General features: G+C 35.1%; 1 protein-coding gene across 1 annotated transcript in view; it reads right to left on the bottom strand.

Moving 5' to 3' along the window:
* LOC123535413 (citron Rho-interacting kinase-like) overlaps positions 1-24,110 on the bottom strand; it is a 55,798-nt gene that overhangs the window by 18,062 nt on the left and 13,626 nt on the right. The window contains exons 11-32 of the mRNA XM_053519283.1: positions 23,899-24,039; positions 23,059-23,184; positions 22,211-22,321; positions 21,127-21,195; positions 20,568-20,651; positions 19,842-19,967; positions 19,333-19,419; positions 18,824-18,940; positions 18,199-18,308; positions 17,025-17,695; positions 16,314-16,462; positions 14,259-14,435; positions 12,677-12,733; positions 11,795-11,854; positions 11,076-11,192; positions 10,367-10,560; positions 8,775-8,910; positions 7,972-8,076; positions 7,077-7,217; positions 4,100-4,210; positions 1,144-1,300; positions 323-631 (exon numbers count right to left, since the gene is read on the bottom strand). Of these exons, the coding sequence (XP_053375258.1) occupies positions 323-631; positions 1,144-1,300; positions 4,100-4,210; positions 7,077-7,217; positions 7,972-8,076; positions 8,775-8,910; positions 10,367-10,560; positions 11,076-11,192; positions 11,795-11,854; positions 12,677-12,733; positions 14,259-14,435; positions 16,314-16,462; positions 17,025-17,695; positions 18,199-18,308; positions 18,824-18,940; positions 19,333-19,419; positions 19,842-19,967; positions 20,568-20,651; positions 21,127-21,195; positions 22,211-22,321; positions 23,059-23,184; positions 23,899-24,039 (3,355 nt within the window). The remainder of the gene's footprint in view (positions 1-322; positions 632-1,143; positions 1,301-4,099; positions 4,211-7,076; positions 7,218-7,971; positions 8,077-8,774; positions 8,911-10,366; positions 10,561-11,075; positions 11,193-11,794; positions 11,855-12,676; positions 12,734-14,258; positions 14,436-16,313; positions 16,463-17,024; positions 17,696-18,198; positions 18,309-18,823; positions 18,941-19,332; positions 19,420-19,841; positions 19,968-20,567; positions 20,652-21,126; positions 21,196-22,210; positions 22,322-23,058; positions 23,185-23,898; positions 24,040-24,110) is intronic.

Genomic DNA, 24,110 nt, shown 5'->3' with positions numbered 1-24,110 from the left:
AAACGAGGAAATAAGAGGATACCCGCTACACCTTTCAACAATATTACAATTTTTGCACTTCTCTTGCCAAATCTGGAAACTTTTTTTTCCAAACTTTTCTGTTAAAAAAAAAGAGAACATCAGCTGAAAAGAGGAAGAATCACATCCCTTAACTCACAGTAATATCATCTCTATCTGCCTTAATGAAAAAAAAATCATAAATACTTTCAATAATTCATTTTTTGTTTCAACTACCATGTAGCTATATCAAAATATTGCTTATTTCCATGGTATAGTCAAGATATCATATAGACTTGCACACTTCACAACAATATTTACTAACCTTGACATTTGGCAGCCTGTTTTACGAAGGGTACACTACCGAGACACACACTGCATTTTGTTGCCCTGGTATTCAGACCATTCACAAATCTGTGTGGTATCTTGTGGTGCATCCTCTTAGGGGTGGGGGCAGGTGGGGCCAGCAAGTGGGTGGTTTTCTTCTTCACACAAGGGGTGAGCAGGGAGTTGGCTGGGTTGCTCTGACTGGAAGGGGACTGTATGAGCACCTGCACCGCGGCCTTGATGGTTGGAGTCATACTTGCTGGCTCTGATACCATCTTCTCTCTGAGAGCTCCCTTCACCTTGAGCACTAGATGGTAAATTAGTTTACAAAAAATAAACTGTTAAAGATAATAGTAAGAGCAGCTTACTGACATTATGCTTGACCTTTCCTAATATAATCACAGTCTTTCTATACACTGTAGAGAGGAGTTGCCCCTCTGAGGTGTTGTAAACAGAACTTATACTAAAGAGAGGAGAATGACCCTTACAGATATTGTAAACAGAGGTTATACCGGGTGTTGTCAACAGAATTCATACTGTAGAGGTATTTGCCCCTCAGAAGTGTTGTAAACAGACTTTATACTAAAGAGAGGTGTTCACCCCTTGAAAGGTGATATAAAGAAGTGTTATACAGGTGTTGTCGCTTGAAGGTATTGTAAACACAGGTTATATGGTAGAGGTGTTTGCCCCTTGTCAAGTGTTGTAAATAGAGCTAATAAAGTATTTCAGATGAACAAGTAGCTTGGTATATTTTCCTGTTTTATTTTCAATGGAATGTCAAAGAAAACATGTAAAAAGTCTGAAAAGTTAAGAACTTACATTCATTTGCTTGAGCAAAGTTTTCACCCCTCAGTCTATCTAGTTGTTCCTGTAGTTGTTTGTTCTTCTTACACTCCTGATCTAGTGCCCCCTGCATATCTCCCATGATTGGCAGGTTGGCCATTCCTTCTTTACCCTTCCCAAAAAACTTTCCTCCCTGTAACACAGGCGTAGAATTAAACATTTTTCAAGAGCTTTTATCTGCACTAAAATGTGACTAAATCCTCTAATTCTGAAATTTTGACATGTGTTAAAGTCATGTATGGGTTTTAAAGTTAGAAAAAATTATTAATTAATAACAATACTCTGAATATTATAAGAGATAATTTTAACTTGCCACAAGGGCAGGTAATTCAGTAACAGGGCTAAAATGTAGTAAAATAATCCTGTTAAAAATAGTCTGTTCATAACTACTGTCATATCATCCAGATGAAAGTGATTAAAATTTTGTGACATATGCCAGAAGATACTGTAAAAGCAGAAATTTTCGCAAGGGTTTAATTTTCGCTATATTTGCGAGGCCCTACAACTCGTGAAAATTAATCCTCGGGTAAATATTCACCATTGGTATAATTTTAATTCAAGCAGGATACCATTTTTACAATTTCGCGAATATTAAACCTCTCAAACAAACTCAAAATCTCAAATTCGCAAAATTTTGACCCCGCGAAAATATGTGCGTTTACAGTAGACAATACCAAATAAAAACTTCATGGCTGATGGTTCCAATGAACATTTTAACACAAGTTCTCTACAAACATGAACTTGTAACTTAATGCTAAATTTAATACGAATCAGTTTGCACACACACATAAAGCGAATATACAGAGGAAAACTGATATACATGAAAGGATGATTGCCGGTTACATGTGGTATATACTTCTGGGCCCAAGTCCACACTTACTGAATACTATATTGATCCCTTTCCCTATAAACCCTTACCCTGCTAAATTTCTATAATGAACTTGTCCATTTTCCAATTTGGACAGTACCATTACCTGTTAAAAGGGAAGCTTACCAAAAAGATAGTGACTGAATAGCGAACAGTGCAGATCATGATCAGACTGCATGGATGTGCAGGCTGATCATGACCTACACTGGTTGCAAAGAAGGGATCAATCGTGTCCAGAGTGGTAAGGGCTAAAAGCCAAGTATTACAGTTCTTTCCTAAAAAAACTTCTTGCTTTCTTCACTAAATGAAAATAGATATTTTAGGACAGAAAGGGACCGCTTTCTACTGCCAGTGGACAAGGACCCTTGTTAGATAAAATATACATACATGTATTTTATTATTATCATTTTTTCTAGTCTTAATCTTGTTTATCCCAGTTTATACCATCATGATAAAATATATAGGAGATATATTTATTTACCATCACACAAAATATCATGTCCATGTATATCAATCCATATTCAAGTTTCCCAACACCGCTGTAATAATATTCTATATATCTGTGTATTACAAAAAACCTCTCCTGCAGAATTTTACAAAACAAGGCCAAATCCCTGAAGTTAATTGTTCAAGTTCAAAATTTAAAACAAAATGCAGGAGGGTTTTTGTGAATTTGTCTGTCTCCAGTTATGTTTCATATCTTACCCTGAAACTCCCATCCTTCACTGGCGTCTTCAAAAATCAATAGCATGAAAATTATTGAAGAACTATTGACAGATATTTTAGTGAGTTTTGCTTCTTTGCAAATACTGCAAACAATATTTGTCAAGTTTTAAACAAATCTTGTGACAAAACCAAAATCTGACAGGCACCTTTTAGCACAAGAATCTACATTAAGTCATTATACATATCAATTAACCTGTATACTGGGCCTGTACTCATCAAAGTTTAAGGTCTTGAACTCAGATTTCAAAAGGCTAGATATTCTTTTTGGTTGGTCACTGTTGAGTTAATATTCTATCATGGCTCAATTTGATTGCCAGTTAAATAAAGAAGAAAGTCAAGCTCTGTATATTCTGCGATAAACAACGGTTGATGCATGGAGTGGTAAGAGAGCATTATGACGTCAAATTGCCGCATGACGTCCGTTTCATTATTTCTCGGATAAATGAAGCTAAGCAATTTTTCATCAAAATATTTCAATGACCATGTAAGAATGAAAACAATCAAGGTCTTTTTGTGGTCTGTCGTCTAATTTACCAGTTTACTGATCAGATGCTAAGATATTTAACCCCCTCATGGTTTAATTCCTGCCCAATTGAACTCTGAACAGTGATAAATCAGGTGACAAACCACTTGAATGCCTTGATTATTTGTTAAAATGAAACTTCAAATTTTAATGTACATTCTGCAGTTACAAACAGCTCAACAAAATTTCATCAGTTTAAATTAGCTATAAACAAAGTTATGGCAGATTGAATATTTGCAGTTTTCAGGTCTTTAAGTTTCAGACTTTTAAATGTTCATTAATATGGGCCCTAATTCCATTCATTTCAAGCAGCAATGAACAAGCTGATGGTGTCCTGTTATTCTGATAGTTTTCTAGGCTCAGGATTTTAACAGATTACTTCCTCATTTAAAATAGTGCTTGACATTTTTGATTAAACAGTCAATGCTGAAAGTACCTATTTATGAGATAGGCGGATGTGTTAGTTCTTTTTAGCAATCAATCATGTAAAACATGGTCACTTTGTTTTCTTACTTCAGTATTAAACAGCCTTTTTGTAAGGAGACAGTGGAACAATTCAAGCAAAATTCATTGCCCATACGCAATGACCTACTATGAAAGTAATAGCGATTATCCAAATTTTATATCTGATAATCCAATTTAAATCAATTTACGAAGTTCGGTAGTGAAGTTGATGGTAAAACATTTAGTGTTCTGAAACCTTAAAAAGAAATGCTCTTCAATAGAAGATATGTTTTGCGTCATAGTTTGCATCAGCCTCCTTTTCCGGTTTAATGCGTAAACAGAACAAATAGCTGCTTAAGTTGATACAGTACCTTCTTCTTCTTGTGAACACTATCCTGCCAGAGATCCTGTAGGTAGTCAATCAGTTTCATCTGCTGGTCTATTGTACTCTCAAACCTGTACTTCTCCAAGAAATGTAGACCCTGTATGTATTGGGAAGAAAACAAAATTTATACAACACTTTATAACAGCAAGATAAATCAAGCTTTAATTTAAATAATTCATACTCCAAGGCCCAGTTGTTCGAAACTTTAACGGGCTGTTAAACTAACTGCCTGCTAAATTTTAATTCAAAATGCTAGTCTTGGTGGGAAACACTAGCACAATGTTATAGTTTTACTGTAAAGACGTTTTATTGTTCATAATCATTAACTCATACATTTCTTTTTCTAACTTTTCTAAAATGTCAAAATATAACTATTTAAGTTAATCGACTGTTAGCTTAATCGCCTGTTAAAGTATTGAACAAATGGGCCCTGTATGATAAGTTTTGTCTTGTAATTCTTGTATAACATTGCTGAACTGTAAACAGTTTCCTTGAAATACAGTAACACTCTTAAAAAAACAAAACAATTCCCAACTCCCTCCCCAAAAAATCTGAACATTTGAAGTTAAAAAGAACTTTTCCAGTAAAATCTTTCTATCAACACTAATACACACTTTAATACAAACAAAGTTTTGACGATCGTAAGTTACAAAACGAAGAATAAAAAAATAGGGAGTTTTTCTAAGCATACTACCATTACTGTATGAAAACAAGAGGGCCAAGATGGCCCTAGGTCGCTCACCTGAGAAACACACCATAACAGTGTAAACATGTTTGACCTAGTAATTTCATGGAAACAAATATTCTGACCAATTTTCATTATTTATTTATTTATTTGGGTTTAAAGGCACACCAACACAGTATAGGTTATATGGTGCCAAACAGGACAACAAATTTTGGTTCCACATCTCATTTACATCGAAATAAAAACATGAGGTATGGAACAATTTTCATTAAAATTCAATTTGACCTAGTGACCTAGTCTTTGAGCCAAGATGACCTACATTCGAATTTGGCCTAGATTTGATCAAGGCAATCATTCTGACCAAATTTCATGAACCTCAATTGAAAAATACAGTCTCTATCGCAAACAAAACGTTTTTCTTTGATTTGTCCTAGTGACCTAGTTTTTTAACCCAGATGACCCATATTCAAACTTGACCTTCATTTCATCAAGACTATCATTCTGGCCAAATTTCTTGAAGATCAATTGAAAAATACAGTCTCTATCGCATACAAAATGTTTTTCTTTGATTTGACCTAGTGACCTAATTTTTGATCACAGATGACCCATATTCTAACCTGACCTAGATTTTACCAAGGCAATCATTCTGCGTAAATTTTATGAATATCCAGTGTAAAATGTAGCCCCTATTGCATACACAAGGTTTTTCTTTGATTTGACCTAGTGACCTAGTTTTTGAACCCAGATGACCCATATTCGAACTTGACCTAGATTTTATCAAGGCAATTATTCTGACCAAAATTCATGAAGATCAATTGAAAATACAGCCTCTATCGCATACACAAGGTTTTTCTTTGATTTGACCTAGTGACCTAGTTTTTGACCCCAGTTGACCCATTTTCGAATTTGGCCTAGATTTTATCAAGGTAATCATTCTGACCAAAATTCATGAAGATCAATTGAAAAAAAACAGCCTCTATCGCATACACAAGGTTTTTCTTTGTTTTGACCTAGTGACCTAGTTTTTGACCCGCGGTGACCCATTTTCAAAATTGGCCAAGACTTCATCAAGGTAATCATTCTGACAAATTTCATGAAGATCAGTTGAAAAATACAGCCTCTATCGCATACACAAGCTAAATGTTGACAGACAGACAACGGACATCGAGCAATCACAATAACTCACTTGCTCAGGTGAGCTAACAAGAGGACCATGATGGTCCTGAATGGCTCACCTGTCCCCACATGAACTCAGTATGACGTCGTTTTTTCTATTATTTGACATAGTGACCTAGTTTTTGAGCTCATGTGACCTAGTTTTGAACTTGACCTAGATATCATCAAGATAAAAATTCTGACCAATTTTCATGAAGATCCATTGAAAAATATGGCTTCTAGAGAGGTCACAAGGTTTTTCTATTATTTGACCTAATGACCTAGTTTTTGAAGGCATGTGACCCAGTTTTGAAACTGACCTAGATATCATCAAGGTGAACATTCTCACCAATTTTCATGAAGATCCATTGAAAAATATGGCCTCTAGAGAGGTCAAAAGGTTTTTCTATGTTTAGATCTAGTGACCTAGTTTTTGAACGCAGTTGACCCAGTTTCGAATTTGACCTAGATATGATCAAGATGAACATTCAGACCAACTTTCATACAGATCCCATGAAAAATATGGTCTCTAGAGAGGTCACAAGGTTTTTCTATTATCTGACCTACTGACCTAGTTTTTGACTGCACATGACCCAGTTTCGAACTTGACCTAGATATCATTAAGATGAACATTCTGACCAATTTTCATGCAGATCCCATGAAAAATATGGCCCCTAGAGAGGTCACAAGGTTTTTCTATTATTTGACCTACTGACCTAGTTTTGGACCGCACGTGACCAAGTTTCGAACTTGACTTAGATATCATCAAGGTGAACATTCTGACCAATTTTTATGAAGATCCCATGAAAAATATGGCCTCTAGGGAGGTCAGAAGGATTTTCTATTTTTATACCTACTGACCTAGTTTTGGACCGCACATGACCCAGTTTCGCACTTGACCTAGATATCATAAAGATGAACTTCTGACCAACTTTCATAAAGATCCCATGAAAAATGTGACCTCTAGAGTGGTCACAAGCAAAAGTTTACGGACGGACGCACGCACGCACAGACGGACGCTGCGTGATCACAAAAGCTCACCTTGTCACTTTGTGACATGTGAGCTAAAAATGGAACAAGCTCTGGTGCAGAAAAGAATATGGTACATGTTATTCATATTCACCTGTAAAGTCTCTGTGAAGTTTTCTAGATCTATCTTTTCTCCAAATATAATCTCCAGTTTATCAACTGCCTCTTCGAGATTCTGACGAAGTTTAATGCTCTTTGTCTTTGTCTCCTGATTTTCCGTAAGCACTTTGCTAATCTACAGCAGAAAAAAATCAGGACTATAGTACATAAAAGACAGCAGAAGGACTGACATCTGATCCAATCATGCAATGTTTGTATATATACAGTTGAAACCTGGTATCTCCAATTCCAAGGGATTGGGTGTTTTACCTTGAGATAACCAAAATTTGACTTAAAATGATATTTTGTGTACTGTGAAATCATTAATATTCGTGGGGGACTAATTTTCGTGGATTTCGTGGTTGAGTCAATCCATGAAATTTAATCCCAACGAACAAGTAAAATTCCCATTAATTTTATGTTCAAAAGTTGAAATCCACGAATTCATATTCCCATGAAATTGCTGTTTTGACCAAAACCACGAAATTTCATGCCCACGAAATTAAATGATTTTACAGCATATATTTTCAGGATGGGATTTGAAAATGTCTTTGAGATAGCCTGAATTTTTAGATGAGCCAGTTTGAAATTCATGTAAGATGACTTAAATCACGAGTTATTTGCGTCTGGTCCATCATTCAATTTGAGCCGTACCACTGATTATTCAAAGGGGTGTTCACTGAAAATTTACTGACTGAATAGCGAACAGTGCAGACCATGATCAGCCTGCACAGATGTGCAGGCTGATCTTGGTCTACACTGGTCACAAAGGCAAAATCACTTGCTGTTAGCAGGCTAAAGGTTAAATTGATACTACAATGTATTTCCTCTTACAAACCAAATTTCATTGTAAATACTGGGCAGTGGTCATTAATTGAGTAAAAACTCACTTCTTCCTTCAGCCTTCTCTTTTCCGTAGCATCATTCTCCATGACAGTTTTCTGTTGTTCTACAATCATCTGTAACTTGGAATTCTGAGACTCTAAATCTGACATCTGCAATATGTTACAAACAGATCAGTAAATCATATTTGTACAAGGAAAAAAACGATGTGACCTTCAATTAACTCAGGACAATATTAAATGGAATACCAAATGCAACAGCTCAAAATCACATAAGAAAGATTTATTTAAAATATTTTTAATGGAATACTGGTTGATTTCTGTTTTTTCTTTGCCTGCTTACAAACAAATTTTCACCTGCCAATTCATCTTGTTAAATGTCCACTATCACATGCAGAAACAATTGCACATGGAATGTATTTAAACAAATTTGAGGGCAGTATACAATGGTTTTTAAAGTACAGATTCTGGTGGGTTTGCAGATTTCAATTCAATCATGTGTTAGATCTGCTAGCCTACGGTAACTTACAACAAACATCGCTTATATCACAGTGTTAGTGGAACATGAAGATGAATTGGTAGGTAACATGATATTAGACAGTTTGCATGCAAATTTGTTAAGATTTCCTAGCCTAGGCAGTTAATGACAAATATGCTTATCAGTCCAACGGCAATAGTTCCTTATAAACGGCCTCCATAATGTTCAAGCTAGTACAGTAGAGATATTGAGAAAAGTTACCCTGGTATTATTTTTCGTGTATCTTTGCGTATCTGAGATATTGAGAAAAGTTACCCTTGTATTATTTCTCTGTGTATCTTTTGCGTATCTGAGATATTGTTAAAAAAGTTACCCTGGTATTATTTCTCTGTGTATCTTTGCGTATCTGAGATAACTGTCTGTTAAGGACATCAAGGTCAGACTTGTGTTTGTCCTTGGCTGTCTGTAACTGTTGCTTTACTGTCTGGGCGGCCTCCTGAGAGTTTTGTCTGTAATTTATACAACTGTTTGTGTGTTCGGGTTTAACGTCTTTTTCAACAATTTTTCAGTCATATTTCAATGCAAATTATTTTGTTGAGTATAACGGTGATTTAGAATACTATAGGTATAATCTAGTTAATCCAGATTTTCATGAAACATATTAAACTGCGTCTAAATTAAAATATTGTTTGCTTACCCTTCCGCTATCTACCCACAAAAATTGTTTAAGAAATAATATATCCCAAACAGTGATTTGTCATTGAATAAAATCATTGTTTGGAGTTTAGATGCGAAGGAATTAAATTACGAGGGCACAGCCCGAGTGATATAATAATATGCATCTAAATGACAAACAATGATTTTATTCATGAACAAATCACTGTTTGAGCTATATTATTTTGATTCTAACATGTTTTCAAGGATTATTATTTATGTCCTTGAAGATATCAAATATATGCCTGATTTCTGTTGATTTCTTTTCCAGCGCGCCACTATGCCGTCTAACGCTATGACATTTTAGGTTGTGTAATTCTAATTCTGAAAGAATGATTCTAATTCTGAAAGAATAGCATTACTTCAGTTTTGTTACTTTCAAATCAATCTGATTATACAGATTACAGATGTATAATACATCTGTTTATGGCTGAAAAAGTGGTAGTATTATAAATATGCAGGAGACAAAAACTGATTTCATTCATGACATTATATATGTACATTATTTGAAAGTGTATTGGCAAAAAATGTGCACAAAACATTTGAGCCGTGCCATGAGAAAACCAACATAGTGGGTTTGCGACCAGCATGGATCCAGACCAGCCTGCGCATCCGCGCAGTCTGGTCAGGATCCATGCTGTTCGCTTTCAAAGCCTAATGGAATTAGAGAAACTAATAGCGAACAGCATGGATCCTGAACAGACTGCGCGGATGTGCAGGCTGGTCTGGATCCATGCTGGTTGCAAACCCACTATGTTGGTTTTCTCATGGCACGGCTCATTTATCCATGCTACCTGCCTACCCAGAATCTAATGGCATGGGTTACAAATGGGGAAACAGATATTTTTAAGATTGGCCCTGAATATTTAACATACATGTATACTATATAGAACAAAGAAATAAGTAAACTAAAGTTAAATATATATATTTCAAGTACCGATAACAAGTAAATCTGATGGACATGTAACAGCATGTGCAGTAAGTCATATGATAAGAGCATAACTTCTGTCATTTGTTGTTAAGTACACTGACGGGATATGAAAACGCAACACACATATGACTGCATATATTTTTACTACAAAAAGCATCACCTTGAAATTTTCAACACATATACATCTCGATACTCTATACCCATTGTGTTAATATTACGGTCTGTTGTGATGATTAAATTTGAACACAATGGGTATAGAGTATCAAGATGTGTATGTGTTGAAAAAGGAGATAATACACCAAATAATAAAGATGACTCACCTAAATTGTTTGAGCACATTTAACCTCTGGTTGGCCCCATCAAGGTCATTTTCCCTCTCTTCCAAAGCTTTCTCATATGTAAGTCTCATTTTATTCCATTCTGCTTCTCGACTATCGTTCTCTGACTGTATTGCCTCCAGGTCCTTAATCTGAGCTTCAAGTTCACTGCAAATTCCACGTAACTTCTCAACTTTCTGCAACAAACAAAATAATTTATGTATAAAATATAGACATGTTATGTAAGCAAGTACATATTAACACATGATACTTTTAACTTCTTCAAATTCATAAATTAAGCTGCACATAGAAGAACTTTATAGATTTTTTTCCCTTTGTTATCGTTGGCATTTATATGCATTCAATATGCAACTTTATGACATTTTAACAACATGGACCGTCTCTAATTCCCTAGTTATGCAAATGTTTTATTTTTTTCATTTCCAAAATCTGTTGGCACCTTGAATATATTGTTTTTCTTGGGTTTAACATTGCACCAACACAATTATAGGTAATATGGAGATTTTCCAGCTAAGCTTTAATGGTGGAGGAATACCTCAGGTGCCCCTTTGTGCATTATTTCATCATGGGCGTGCACCTGGATAGAACCACTGACCTTCCATAAGCCAGCTAGATGGCCTCATCTCATGAAGAATTCTACGCCCTGAGTGAGTTGGCACCTTAAATATATCAAGGATATTGCTGATTTTACCTGTGATTCGACCTGTAAGTCATGTTCTTTCTGCGTCAAACTGTCCTTCAACAATTTCTTTGCCATCAGATTGGCTGTTACTTCTCTCTGACTGCTTGATGCCTTCTCCTCCAAATCCTGAAATATTGGCATCATTCAACAAATACAAAACTTATTTCATACAACATCATGAAACTTTTCTTTAAAAGTATCATTCTTTGAAAACTTTGAAACTCCTCGTTGTAACTTAATTTGAAAGTCTTGATCAACAGCCGAGAAGTAGCTGTTTAACTTCTTTATTTTCATCTCTTAATCAGGTAAAATCGTTCTTGAAAAATGTTTCCCATATGAAACCTAAGAGTCTAAAGTTGTTACAAACACAGTATTACAATGATCTAACTATAATACAGCAACATACTCTATATGGTGTCTATTACTTTTTCTGTTGTGTTTAATGTCACACCAACACAATTACAGGTCATGTAACTTTACAGCTGTTGATTGTGCAGGAAGAACCCAGGTATTCCTTCCAGCATTATTTCAGACCCGAGCAGACACCTGGGTAAGACCATGGACCTTCCGTAAGCCAGCTAGACTGCTACCTCACATGACAGAATTCTACACCCCAAGTGAGGTCTCAGTCTGATACACAGAGCAATGAGGGGCAAGTGATTTGAAGTCAGTGTAACCACTCATCAATGGAGGTCCTACTTTCTATTAATACTAATAATGAGACTCACCTTGCACTTTTTGAGAAGACTTTCATTCTGTGATTTCAAGCTCTGAAAATCTTCCTGTTCCTGGAATTATAGAAAGGTAAATTCAATGTTTTTAGAACAGTGTCAAGAGAAGTCTTGTATTTAAAAATATTCAAATAGTCAAGCTAAATCTATAAATCAAATGTCTAGTTTTTACATTATTTTCACTTCTGTCATTGTTTCAGAAAGCTTTACCGGATCATACATCATTTGAAATGGTGAGAAGTCTCATAAAAATATTCTTGTAGTGGTGTGGAAGAACATAAACAGAGAGAACAAGTATTTAGAAATACACTCAGCAGTCAGGGGTGTAACTGTTTTAAGTTATGTAACCTATTTCAGTTACTTTTTCAAGCATTTTATAACCTGTATTAGTTATAAAATATAGTTAACTCAGGTAAGTTATTCAAAAAAAGTCTTTTTGCTGTGCTCACAAAGTGACCTTTAAAGTGAAATTAGTAGCAAACTGTGGTTAATCAAATTCTCTTTTAGTCTGATCATGACCTGATAAGCATAATGGGATGTTAAGGGTTTTATAGCTTTAAAACTTTTGCGTAAAACTTTATCAGCCTTGCGTATATTTTTTTACTTCATAGCTGGAAAGATAAAAGTTCAAGGATTCAGGATGTAATTGCATTAGTCTCATTCAAAATGAGGAATTGGCACAGGAGGGCTTTGTAATATTTTATGATAACTGAAACAAGTTATGGGAGTATAAGCAATAACTCCAATGGGTTATAAACTTATAAACTGCAATAACTTGAAACAGTTACACCCCTGACTGCTCAGTATGACAAAAATGGACTCAGACATATATAAATATTTTACTGAATAAAAATAAGAAATAATGAAAGGAATATCTACCTTAAGTGATAGTTTCCTCTCATCTTCCAATTTATCTTCATGCAGCCCTTTCTCTTTCTGTAATATTTCAATCGTGATATACAACTGCTTTGTATCGTGTTACATATTCATTTCATATTTAGCTAACTTTACAATGCAGAAGCTTCTATCACAGAAAAGCTAGTCTATATCCATATAAAGCTTCTAGCAAAGTTTTGACAAATTGAACTTTGACAAACTATAAGCTTTCTACTACAACAACTGACTTTCCTGACCTTAATTGGGTGAAATCAATATACAGTTAAGTTATATGTCATGAACAAGTTTGAATGAAATCAGATAAATACAACCTTGCATGTCGACAAGTATGGGTTTTACTAATGAAGATGGTTGTCAGAAATATGTGTGACTGGAAGTAATAGTGAAGCGAATTAAAACAAGAGCTGTCCGTAAGACAGCCAAGCTCGACTATTTGAAATATTGTCACAGAAGCAGGAAATTATTACCCAAAATGTTAAAATATCAAAAGAGTTTAAGTTCGAAAGGGGACATAATTTGACCAAAATGCATATTCAGAGTTATGGGACTTGATGCTATCAACTAGTTTTATAACCCCAAAGAAACATGTAAGTTTCAATTCAATATCTGCATTAGTTTGGGATAGTAACTTGCATGTAAAACTTTGATCAGAATTTTCTAAGTCCAAAAGGGGGCATAATTTGCTCAAAATACATGTTAAAGTTATGGAACTTGAAACAGAGAGGTTGGTTATTGACCTAGAAAAAGAATAAATAAGTTTCAAAGCTATATGCACGCAAAACTTTAACCAGGATTTCTAAGTCCAAAAGGGGGCATAATTTCCCCAAAAATACATGTCAAGTTAGGACTTGATTCTATCAACTAGTTTTATAACCCCAAGACACATGTGAATTTTCAATTTAATATCTGTAGTAGTTTTGGAGAAAGTAACTTGCATGTAAAACTTAACCAGGATTTTCTAAGCCCCAAAAGGGGGCTAATTTGCCCAAAATACATGTCAGAGTTATGGACTTTGACCCAGTGAGGTAGGAAAATTGATCTAGAAAAAGAAAAAATAATTTTCAAATCTATATACCTTTAGTAATAGCTGTATGTACTTCACGCAAAACTTTAACCAGAATTTTCTAATCCAAAAGGGGGCAAAATTGGCCAAAATAAAGGTCAGAGTTAGGGGACGTGGTGCATCAACTAGTTTTATAACCCGAAGACACATGTGAAGTTTCAATTTAATTCTGCATTAGTTTTGGAGATAGTAACTTGCATGTAAAACTTTAACCCAGAATTTTCTAAGTCCAAAAGGGGCATAATTTGCTCAAAAATACATGTTAGAGTTATGGAACTTGACCCGTGAGGTTGGTAATGACCTAGAAAAAGAAAAATAAGTTTTCAAAGCTATATGCCTTTACATGATAGCTGTATGTACTTGCATGCAAAAACTTAACCAAGGTGTGACGCCGACGCCGACGCCGACGCCGACGCCGACGCCGACGCCGACGCCAGGGTGAGTAGAATAGCTAGACTATTCTTCGAATAGTCGAGCTAAAAACGGATAACTATAGTTTACCTCAAGACTATATATCCTTTGTTTAAGTTCTCTTATTTCACCCTCAAGGAATTCTCGTGTCTGTTTTTCCTGTCTCTGTGTGGCAGACAGCAATGACCGGGCCTCACTCAATGCTAGATTGGATTCTGTTAACTCTTTTCTTAATTCTCCCAGTAATGAGTCATGTTTATCACGTTCCTGAAATACCACCATACAGCCAAACATAACTAGAGCTATCACTAAAGGTGATGAATGTACCCCCCGCATGCACTGACACAGTACATTGCAATTTGACGCACACAAGATTGCAAAATTTAAATGTGGAACTGAAATGTATATAGACTGTATGTATACATATAGTAAAAAAAAACAAAATCCCATAACTTGCAGACTATTTATCTAAAAAATTAACATGCACCATGCACAACTAGGGTTGGTACTGATCACTTGTGTGAAGTTTCATTAAATTGTGTGCAAGCGTTTGGTAGATTAGGCACGCACAAGATTGCATATGCAGACTGTATGTACATAGTATGTTAACAAGAAACGAAGTCCCATAACTCTGCAATTTTGTTGCTGAAAGAACCTAACATCCCCCTTTGCACAACTACTGTTGTTACTGATCACTTGTGTGAAGTTTCATTAAATTGTGTAAAGGGGGATGAGGAGAGATGGTGCGCACAAGATTGTGTCTATATATAGTATAGTACAAAAAAAACAAAGTCCCATAACTCGCAATTTTTTTCTGAAAGAACCAAACAGCCCCATCCCACAACTACTGTTTTTTACTGATCACTTGTGTAAAGTTTCATTAAAATTGTGTCAAGGGGATGAGGAGAGATGGTGCGCACAAGATTGTGTCTATGTATATAGTATAGTAACAAAAAACAAGTCCCATAACTCTGCAAATTTTTTTTCTAAAAGAACCAACATGCCCCTGCACAACTACTGTTGGTACTTATCACTTGTGTGAAGTTTCATTAAATTGTGTCAAGGGGATGAGGAGGGGATGGTGCGATAAGTTTGTGTCTATGTATATAGTATAGTAACAAAAAAACAAAGTCCATAACTCTGCAATTTTTTTTTCTAAAAACCTAACATGCCCCATGCACAACTACTTTTGGGTACTGATCACTTGTTGTGAAGTTTCATTAAATTCTGTCAAGGGGATAAGGAGAGATGCGTCTACGGACAGACGGCCAGACGGACAGACAGACAGACAACCTGAAACCAGTATGACCCCCCCTTACAACTTTGTTGTCGGGGGGTACAAAAATATGATTATCATGATTATTGCACAAAAAAACTGTATCTTGGACATATTATTCAGCTTGTTATCATGTTTAATGTTGCACAGTACTCAACATTAAAATAAAAAGCTAGTCTAGAAAGATGAAGCAAAATGTCTGTTTTCTTTTGTTCGTTGCACCGACACAATTATATGTCATACGACGACTTTCCAGCTTTGATGGTGGAGGAAGACCCCAGGTGTCCCTCTGGGCATTATTTCATCACGAGCAGATACCTAGGTAAAACAACCGACCTTCTGTAAGTCATCTGAATGACTGCAAAATATTTGATTTCAATGGCTGTTGAAAATGCACCTTTTACCAATCAGTGAAAAATGCTTTGAATTTTGACCACTGGAAAAAAAGACTCAAAACAAGTGGTTTTATTTTTCATACAGTACTCTGGACAGGCGCAAGCTCTATATTCTTGCTACTTACCTTCTCTATCTTGTTCTCTGCTTGCTATTTACCTTCTCTATCTTGTTCTCTGCTTGCTACTTACCTTCTCTAACTTGTTCTCTGCTTGCTATTTACCTTCTCTAACTTGTTCTCTGCTTGCTACTTACCTTCTCTAACTTGTTCTCTGCTTGCTACTTACCTTCTCTAACTTGTTCTCTGCTTGCTATTTACCTTCTCTAACTTGTTCTCTGCTTGCTACTTACCTTCTCTAACTTGTTCTCTGCTTGCTACTTACCTTCTCTAACTTGTTCTCTGCTTGCTATTTACCTTCTCTTTGTTCTCTGCTTGCTATTTACCTTCTCTAACTTGTTCTCTGCTTGCTACTTACCTTCTCTAACTTGTTCTCTGCCTCCTGTATATCTCTCCTCTGGTTTGTCTGAGCTTTCAGTTTCCTCTCACTTTCTAATTTCTCATTACGTAGCTCCTCTTGTACTGCTATCTTCTCTTGCCGTAACCTTTTAACATCAGACTCCAAACCTGCAAATAATAGCTGTTCACTTAACTAATTCATAGAGCATTTCATAAAATGATGCAGACATAAACTGTTTACCAACATACAATGCATTTCAAAAGAAATACACAAAAACAGTACAAAATTCTAAATATCTCAGATCAATATAAATGTAGTAAACACATTAAATTTTGACCTTTTTTACTGTTGGGCTTTGGGTGACAATGACGCAACAGTTGTTTTGAAGAAGGTGAAAGCCAAGGTGCTCCTCAAGTCATTAGTTTAATACATGGGCGAGCACCTAGGCAGAACCACCAACCTCCCATAAGCCAGCTGGATGGCTTCCTCACATGAAAAATTTTACACTTCAAACGCAGTTTCATGTGAGGAGCAAGTAATTCAAAGTCAGCGACTTTAACCACTAATCCATGGAGGCCTTTAAATTTTGACATGGTAAAATAAATGACATTGCAGTATATGTCCCATTTTTGCCATATTTTTGTAAATATGTTTCACTAATACCTGTAAACACTAGAACTTGAGAACATACATAGAAACTGGACATTTTATCATATCAGTATAATATACCTTGTATTTTGTCTTTAGCTAGTGAAGCATCACCAAGTTTCTGCTCTAGTTCTGTGACTTTCTTATCAGCTGTGTCAAGCTGTCTTTGTAGTGTAGAAACACGCGTCTCTAAATAATTCTTCTCTTGTCTTAGATCTTCTGTGTTTTCTAATTTCGACCCTCTTCTACCAGATGCCTCTTTACTCTTTACCTCCACCAATTCTTTTTCCAAACTTTTCAATTTTGTATTCAAATTTTCTTTCTCCCTCTCCAACTTTGATATCTGCAGATCTTTTTCTGCACTTTTCTTTAATTTACTGTCCTTTTGCTTCAATTCAAATTCAAAATCTGAAACTTTCCTCTCTAGCTCAGATTTTTCAAGTTTAACTGTTTTAAAAGTTGCTAGTTCTTTGTTTTTGTTAGCAATATCCTCTTCTAAATCAGCAATGTTTCTCTCACATTTTGTTATTTGTTTCTCCAACTTTTCTACACACCTATTTACATCATCCAATTTGAATTTCAAATCTAGATTTTCTGTCATTATTTTACTGTTTGTAGACTGAGCTTTCACATCCAAGTCTGTCTGTTTTTCTCTAAGGTCATTCAGCTCAACCGTAAGTAATTTCAGTTTTTCTTCAAGCGTTATTTTCTCCTTTTCAATATCTGCCACCCTTTCCTCCGCTAGCTTAATCCTGTGAAATTCATACAAAACTAAATTAGGCGTGACCCTAAACAAACCAGGAGAAATATAGAGTATTGATACACTATACATGTATGGTTAGGGAAAGTAAATATCCAGTTATTTAGATAACCCACGATCACAAATGTTCTTAGAATCATGACTTTACAGAAATATAAATGTTGATGGACTTTTTACATTTGAAGGAAAACTTTGTTAAATTGTTTGCTGATTTTACTGACTGATATCTGGTCTTTCTAACAATTAAACTATTACCCATTTACAAACTTATTTCAGGTACATGTAAATTATTCAAGCTCAACTCTGAAGAAAGGTTCAAATTCATCTGACTCACTTCCTTAGCTTCCAAATACTAAAAGGGACTCTGCCAATGCCTTGGTTTGAACTTGTAAACAGCAGTATATTGCATGTTTTCAGTATTAAATGGGCTATTACTTTTCTAAAAATGTTAAGGAATCAAAACAGACATATCAGCTTTCACTATGTTAACTCTACCTGATATCTGACAGCTCATTTCTCTTTAACCGGAGGTCTATTTCCTTCTCTCTGGCACTCTCTAGCTGTCGTTCCAATCTTTCTATTTTACACGACAGTCTCGAGTTAGTCTAAAAATGCACAAGAAAGAGTATCTTTGGATTGACAATACATTAAATGGAAAAGTTGAATATGGAAAATCCTCACCAGAATTTTTTAAAATGCTAACAATTATACAGGAAATAACATCTTAACAGACTGAAATAAAGTAATTTGTTTGTTTGTTTTGGGGTTAGTGCCGTTTTTCAACATTTTTAACGTTTTTAAATATGAAATAGTGGGCAGTTAACCTAACCAGTGTTTCTGGATTCTGTACCAGTACTTAACTGTTCTCTGCAAGTAACAGCCAACTTCCTCACATAAATAAGAGATTTTAGACAACTTTTTTTTACCTTGCCTTTGATTTTGAACTCACCACCCCGCAATCCATAGATCTGCACTCACCCTATTTAGCTAAGCAGGCGGACTTAAAATAGACTGTAAGGAAAGATTTCACTGCTATAGGTAATAAGTTCATAGCAGTCTCTTTCTGTTACTGTAACAGGTTTCCACATAAATGTAGGCTATATGACACTGGATGACATACCCTTTCCAGCTCAGTGACCTTGAACTGTTTATCATTGCTCTCCTGTTTGTACTTAGTGACCTCTGACATCAGACGTTTCTTGTCATCACGATAAATGTCTATCTGCTCTTCCAATTCCTAGCGCAAACATACACAGTTATACATGAACAAGGTCAAATATCATGGAAAATATAAAAAAAATCCAGAAAAAAAAGAAGAGTTAAATCTGACAGGGTTTTAGTGGACATCTAACTCAATGAAAACAGATTACATGAATATGCTACAAAAATGCAACAATGGCGAAGTATCATAAAAATTACAATGTTGTTAAAAAACTTTAACTAAAAATGCTACAAATGACCTGAACTTAAAAAATAATTTGTGTGAAATAATTCAACTAAAAATTAAAACAATTGCGCAACATTATGCATTCCTACTAAATCTTTAAATCTGCTTTATCCAAAATATTTTTAATTTGAAAATCTGACTGACAAATTGTATGAAATGCTCTGGTTACAAATTAAACAAACCTTGACTTGTTGTTCCAGCCTGTGATTTCTACTCGATTTATCCTCCTCATTCTGTGACAGACACAGCCTCACATTCTCTTTCAACTCCTGAAGCACAAACAGATTGATGTTTCTTGAGGATCAGACAAGTGTATACCGAATTAAATACCAATGTAAGATAAACTTATCGCACACTGCTTGTCTCACACTAGTCAACAAATACTTTATTCAAATTTTTAAGTAATTTCTAAGTGTGTGCACAATTTCTGTTGCAAAAACATGAAAATTATCGAAGAGTGAGAAATTAAATCTATCCTGTGCCAACAAAGTTGTGGACAGGACGAATCAAAATTAACTTATTTTCAAAAAGGTTTTAACAAATGTAACACAAGGGATGTATAGATTTTACTGACGTACATTCTCTTATTTAATATGGAGGAAGACAGATGTTCTCTCATGAAATACATAGAGAGACTGGCATTCTCTTAATGAATATGGAGTTGACATAGAAAATGTAAGACAAAACTCACCTTTATAACTTCCTTTTGCTGTGTAACTTCTTCCTGGTACATGTGCACTTGGTTTGCAATGGATTCTTTCATCTCAGATGTTAACTTGGCTTTCTCTGCCTTAGCTTCCAATTCATTCCTCAGTTTCTACAAACACAACCTCCTTTTCTTACAATGGTGTATATGACATATATAATTATAACTAAATCAATTACAAAACAAAAATTTGGGCAGAGTATTTTCATGAATGAAACATACAATTTCCATGCCAATGTTCACAGAAACATATATATATATAGTATAAATATATAAAGAGGACTCCATGGTTGAGTGGTTAAGGTCGCTGAATTTGATTCACTTGCCCTTCACCGATGTGGGTTCGAGCCTCACTCAAGGCGTTGAATTCTTCATGTGAGGAAGCCATCCAGCTGGCTTAAAGAAGGTTGGTGGTTCTACCAAGGGGGTCTTCCTCCACCATCAAAGTTCGAAATTTGCCATATAACCTATAATTGTGTCGGTGTCACGTTAAACCAAACAAAACAAAGAGAACATAAAATTTAATAATAAACACATAAAAGGAAACAAAAATCATTCTCTCAAGACCCAAATGTTGTTTTTTTTTGCTAGAAAATGTGTATGTTAAGCTCATGGAGGCATTTTTTTACAATTGTTATAAGGTAAAAATATTCTAATCTAAATTTTAACTGGTTTATCTAGAAAATTCAGTAGAAATGTTTTTGCCTATACCTCTACAGTTTCTTTTAAATCCTCTTCTTTCCTCTCTAAGTTTGTCTTCTCTCTTTCTTGTTGTTCAATCTTATCTTCTAGTTCCTGTCAAACAGAAATTTTAAATCTGACAATTTTAATATTCAATACAAAAAACTGAAATTTTTTTTCTTTCTTTAATTCAGGGAAAGAATATTTTTCTAAGAATTTATCAATAAAATCTCATATCTTGCTATTTTTTTTTCTTTTAAAACATATTAAAATGAGGCAAAGTGTTTTCAAAATTCAACATTTAACCAGATTCAGAAAAATAGCTACAATACACTTCCAGTAAAGACTAAAGTTGTCTTTAGCATGAAGCAGAGGTGGAGGACATGATTTTAGACACGTCTTTCATCAGTCATCACGGCGAACATATGCCTCGCCCAAAGATTGAAGTCATGACTCGGCAATCTGTAAGTCTGCACTATCCCTACTGGACTAAACAGGCAGACAAACGATGAAAGTAGTTCAGCTTTGGGGCGATCTGGTTGCATGTAAGATTTTAATCAAAGGAAAGACAAACATGATATAAACGTACCCTTATTTTCTCTGAGAATCTCCTGTCTTTCTTTGGTGATGGTGATGTATGTACCATAACACGAATATCCTGAAAATATACAGAGTTATGATGTCCCTACTTGAAATTCTAGTTTTTCTGCTTTTAAGGTTTCATCAACAGCTTTTATACTGGAAGAATACTCCAGGTGCCTCTATGGACATTTTCATCATGGACATGTGCCCTGGGCTAGAATTTCACATTTTTTTGTGCACTCTCAATTCTTTCCTAGTTTAAGAAATTTCATCTTGCACAATATGAACTTTCTTGCAATTTTCATCAAACAATTTTTGGACAGAATTTTACATACATGAATACCTGTTTTTCTGCAAATCTGTGCAAAATAAAGAGTTATTCTTTGAATTTTACCTGCCTATTTTTACTGACATTTCACCATGATAAATTAATTAGTGTGTCAAAGATGTAGATGAAATATCCACATGTAAATATGTGTACTGTGTAAAAATGTTGTCAATAAATGGTGTTTACTGTAAAATCATATAATTTCGTGGTTTTGGCCAAAAGGGCAATTTCGTGGTGATATAAATTCGTGGATTTCAACTTCTGAACATAAAATGAATGGGAATTTTACTTGTTCCTTGGGATTAAATTTCGTGGATTGACTCAACCACGAAAATTAGTCCCCCACGAATATTAATGATTTCATAGTACTTGGTAAAAACATCATCATACAATATCATAACTAAAACCTCAAAAATTTACACCATCATCATTTTTTCAGCTTCATTTCTGTGAACATATGGAATTACTGATCACATTTTTTCATTTACAAGCGACATATTACCAGGGTTAAACTTGATCAGTGGCACCCATGTATAATAGTTAACCTATTGCATGCCAGATAGATGGCTTTACTACATGATGGAATTTGACCTCTGTTTTACAGAAGACTGGTGAAAAAGTTTCAAGGTCACCGATATTGACCACTCAGTCACGTAGCGCTTCATGCTTTCTATTTTTAGACCAAAGTAAATGAGCTAAAGCCACATTATACTGAAAGCAGCAGGTTTGTGATATTACTAGCGGATATAACTCATATTCTTACCACATCTTTTCTATCACTATCTCTGTGCTTCAGTTTTTCTCTCAATTCTTGTTCTCTCTCCATATATTCTCTCTCCTGTGTCTCGTAAGCCTCCAGTAATTCTTCTAGTTCCTACAGATAGGAAATAAAACACTCATATCAAATATCACAGAAAATACACACAAACAAGTATTTTTATGCAGATTACTCATTACATTAAGATGATGCCATGCTGAGGTGTACACAGGTGACTGTTTTGATGTTTTCATGAAAATCAGAAAATGTTAAACATAGAAAATTTTATAAGAAAATGCATTTATCACTGTTTTACATTAAAAGTCACAAAAAACAACAACTGTTTATGTGTACATGTATGTCAAATGCCATTCTTGCTGGATTCATAAAATATTTTGCTAAAGTATTTTTTTTAACTATTGTCTACCTTCTATTTATACCATTATCAGATACTGTAGTTAAGCAATAGTCATAAATTAATCTAGAATTCAACTTTTTCCTTTAAATAACAGACTATTACCTGACACAAAAATACAGTTGAATGACCTGTAACTTCTGACATTTGTCTTATAGAAATAATACCAATACAGTTTCTCCAACAATGTTCTTCGAAAAAACATTAACCTTTAGCCTGCTAAATTTCTAAAATTGACTGGTCCATCATTCAATTTGGACAGTACCATTTATTATTCGAAGGGGTGTATACTGAAAATTTACTAACTGAATAGCGAACAGTGCAGACCATGATCAGACTGCACGGATGTGCTGGCTGATCTTGATCTGCACTGGTCGCAAAGGCAGAATCACTTGCCACCAGCAGGCTAAGGGTTAATGATCTATGTGACTCATTTTACCACAATTCTCTTGTTGAGGTCTGTTATTTCTGAATTTTTATCTTCAACCTGGATCTTCCATGTATCTTCCCTCGTCTCTAACAGTGCCAGATCTCGCTTCTGGTCATCCCGTGACTTACGTCTCTCCTGTTTTTAAGAAATAACAATAACTTATATTTAGAAATAATTTCTGCTAGAAATGTTCAGCAATACACCTAATTTTTTACCTATCAAAACATTAATGGTTGTTTTAGCAAAGTGTTTAAATAAAATACTGATTAACAAGAGCACTGCAATGCGGAGCAATATACGACAGAAGGAATGACCTTTGACACCTAAGTGTGACCTTGACCTTGAAGCAAGCCATCCAAAACATGCACTCTGTCTCGATGTGGTGAACATTTGTGCCAAGTTTCTTTAAAATCCTTCAAGCAGTTCAAGAGTTACAGAGCGGACATGATACAAAGTCATATGACCTTTGACCCCCAAGTGTGACCTTGACTTTAAAGCGAGCCATAAGACATCATACCCTCTGCATGTCGTCTCGATGTGGTACACATTTGTGCCAAGTTTCTTTGAAATCCTTGAAGGGGTTCAAGAGTTACAGAGCAGACATGAAATTGCTATGGACGGATGGACATAGAACATAATACATCCCTTTGGGCATATAAAAAGTGCATGTGCACTTACAGGCAAGTTTCAACAAAATCTGTTACAAATGGGTATGAATTTTCTGGATCAATGATTCTTATAAATTTTTATTACATTAATGACAGCCATGGAAAACCTATCATTTTAATGTGAACTCTATTTTCATTCATGAATATAAAACCTGAGGCATATCTAGTACAGTTGTCTCACCTTGTCCAGTCTAAACTGTAGCTTGGATGCATGTTGTTGACTGGTCTCCAGCTGTTCCCTGTAAGATGTTATCTGTTTGTCTCGTCCCGACAGTTTCCTAACTAATGCTGCCTTCTCTTCTTCCAGCTGGGCTATCACATCCTAGAAGCCAACAGAAATTCAACCCATAACCACTCAAATTTTTGACGTTTTTCTCAATTCATGGATAAATG

Source organism: Mercenaria mercenaria, chromosome 12 (assembly GCF_021730395.1).
Source record: "Mercenaria mercenaria strain notata chromosome 12, MADL_Memer_1, whole genome shotgun sequence".
NCBI lineage: Eukaryota > Metazoa > Mollusca > Bivalvia > Venerida > Veneridae > Mercenaria > Mercenaria mercenaria.
This window is presented reverse-complemented; position numbering and strand designations above follow the sequence as displayed.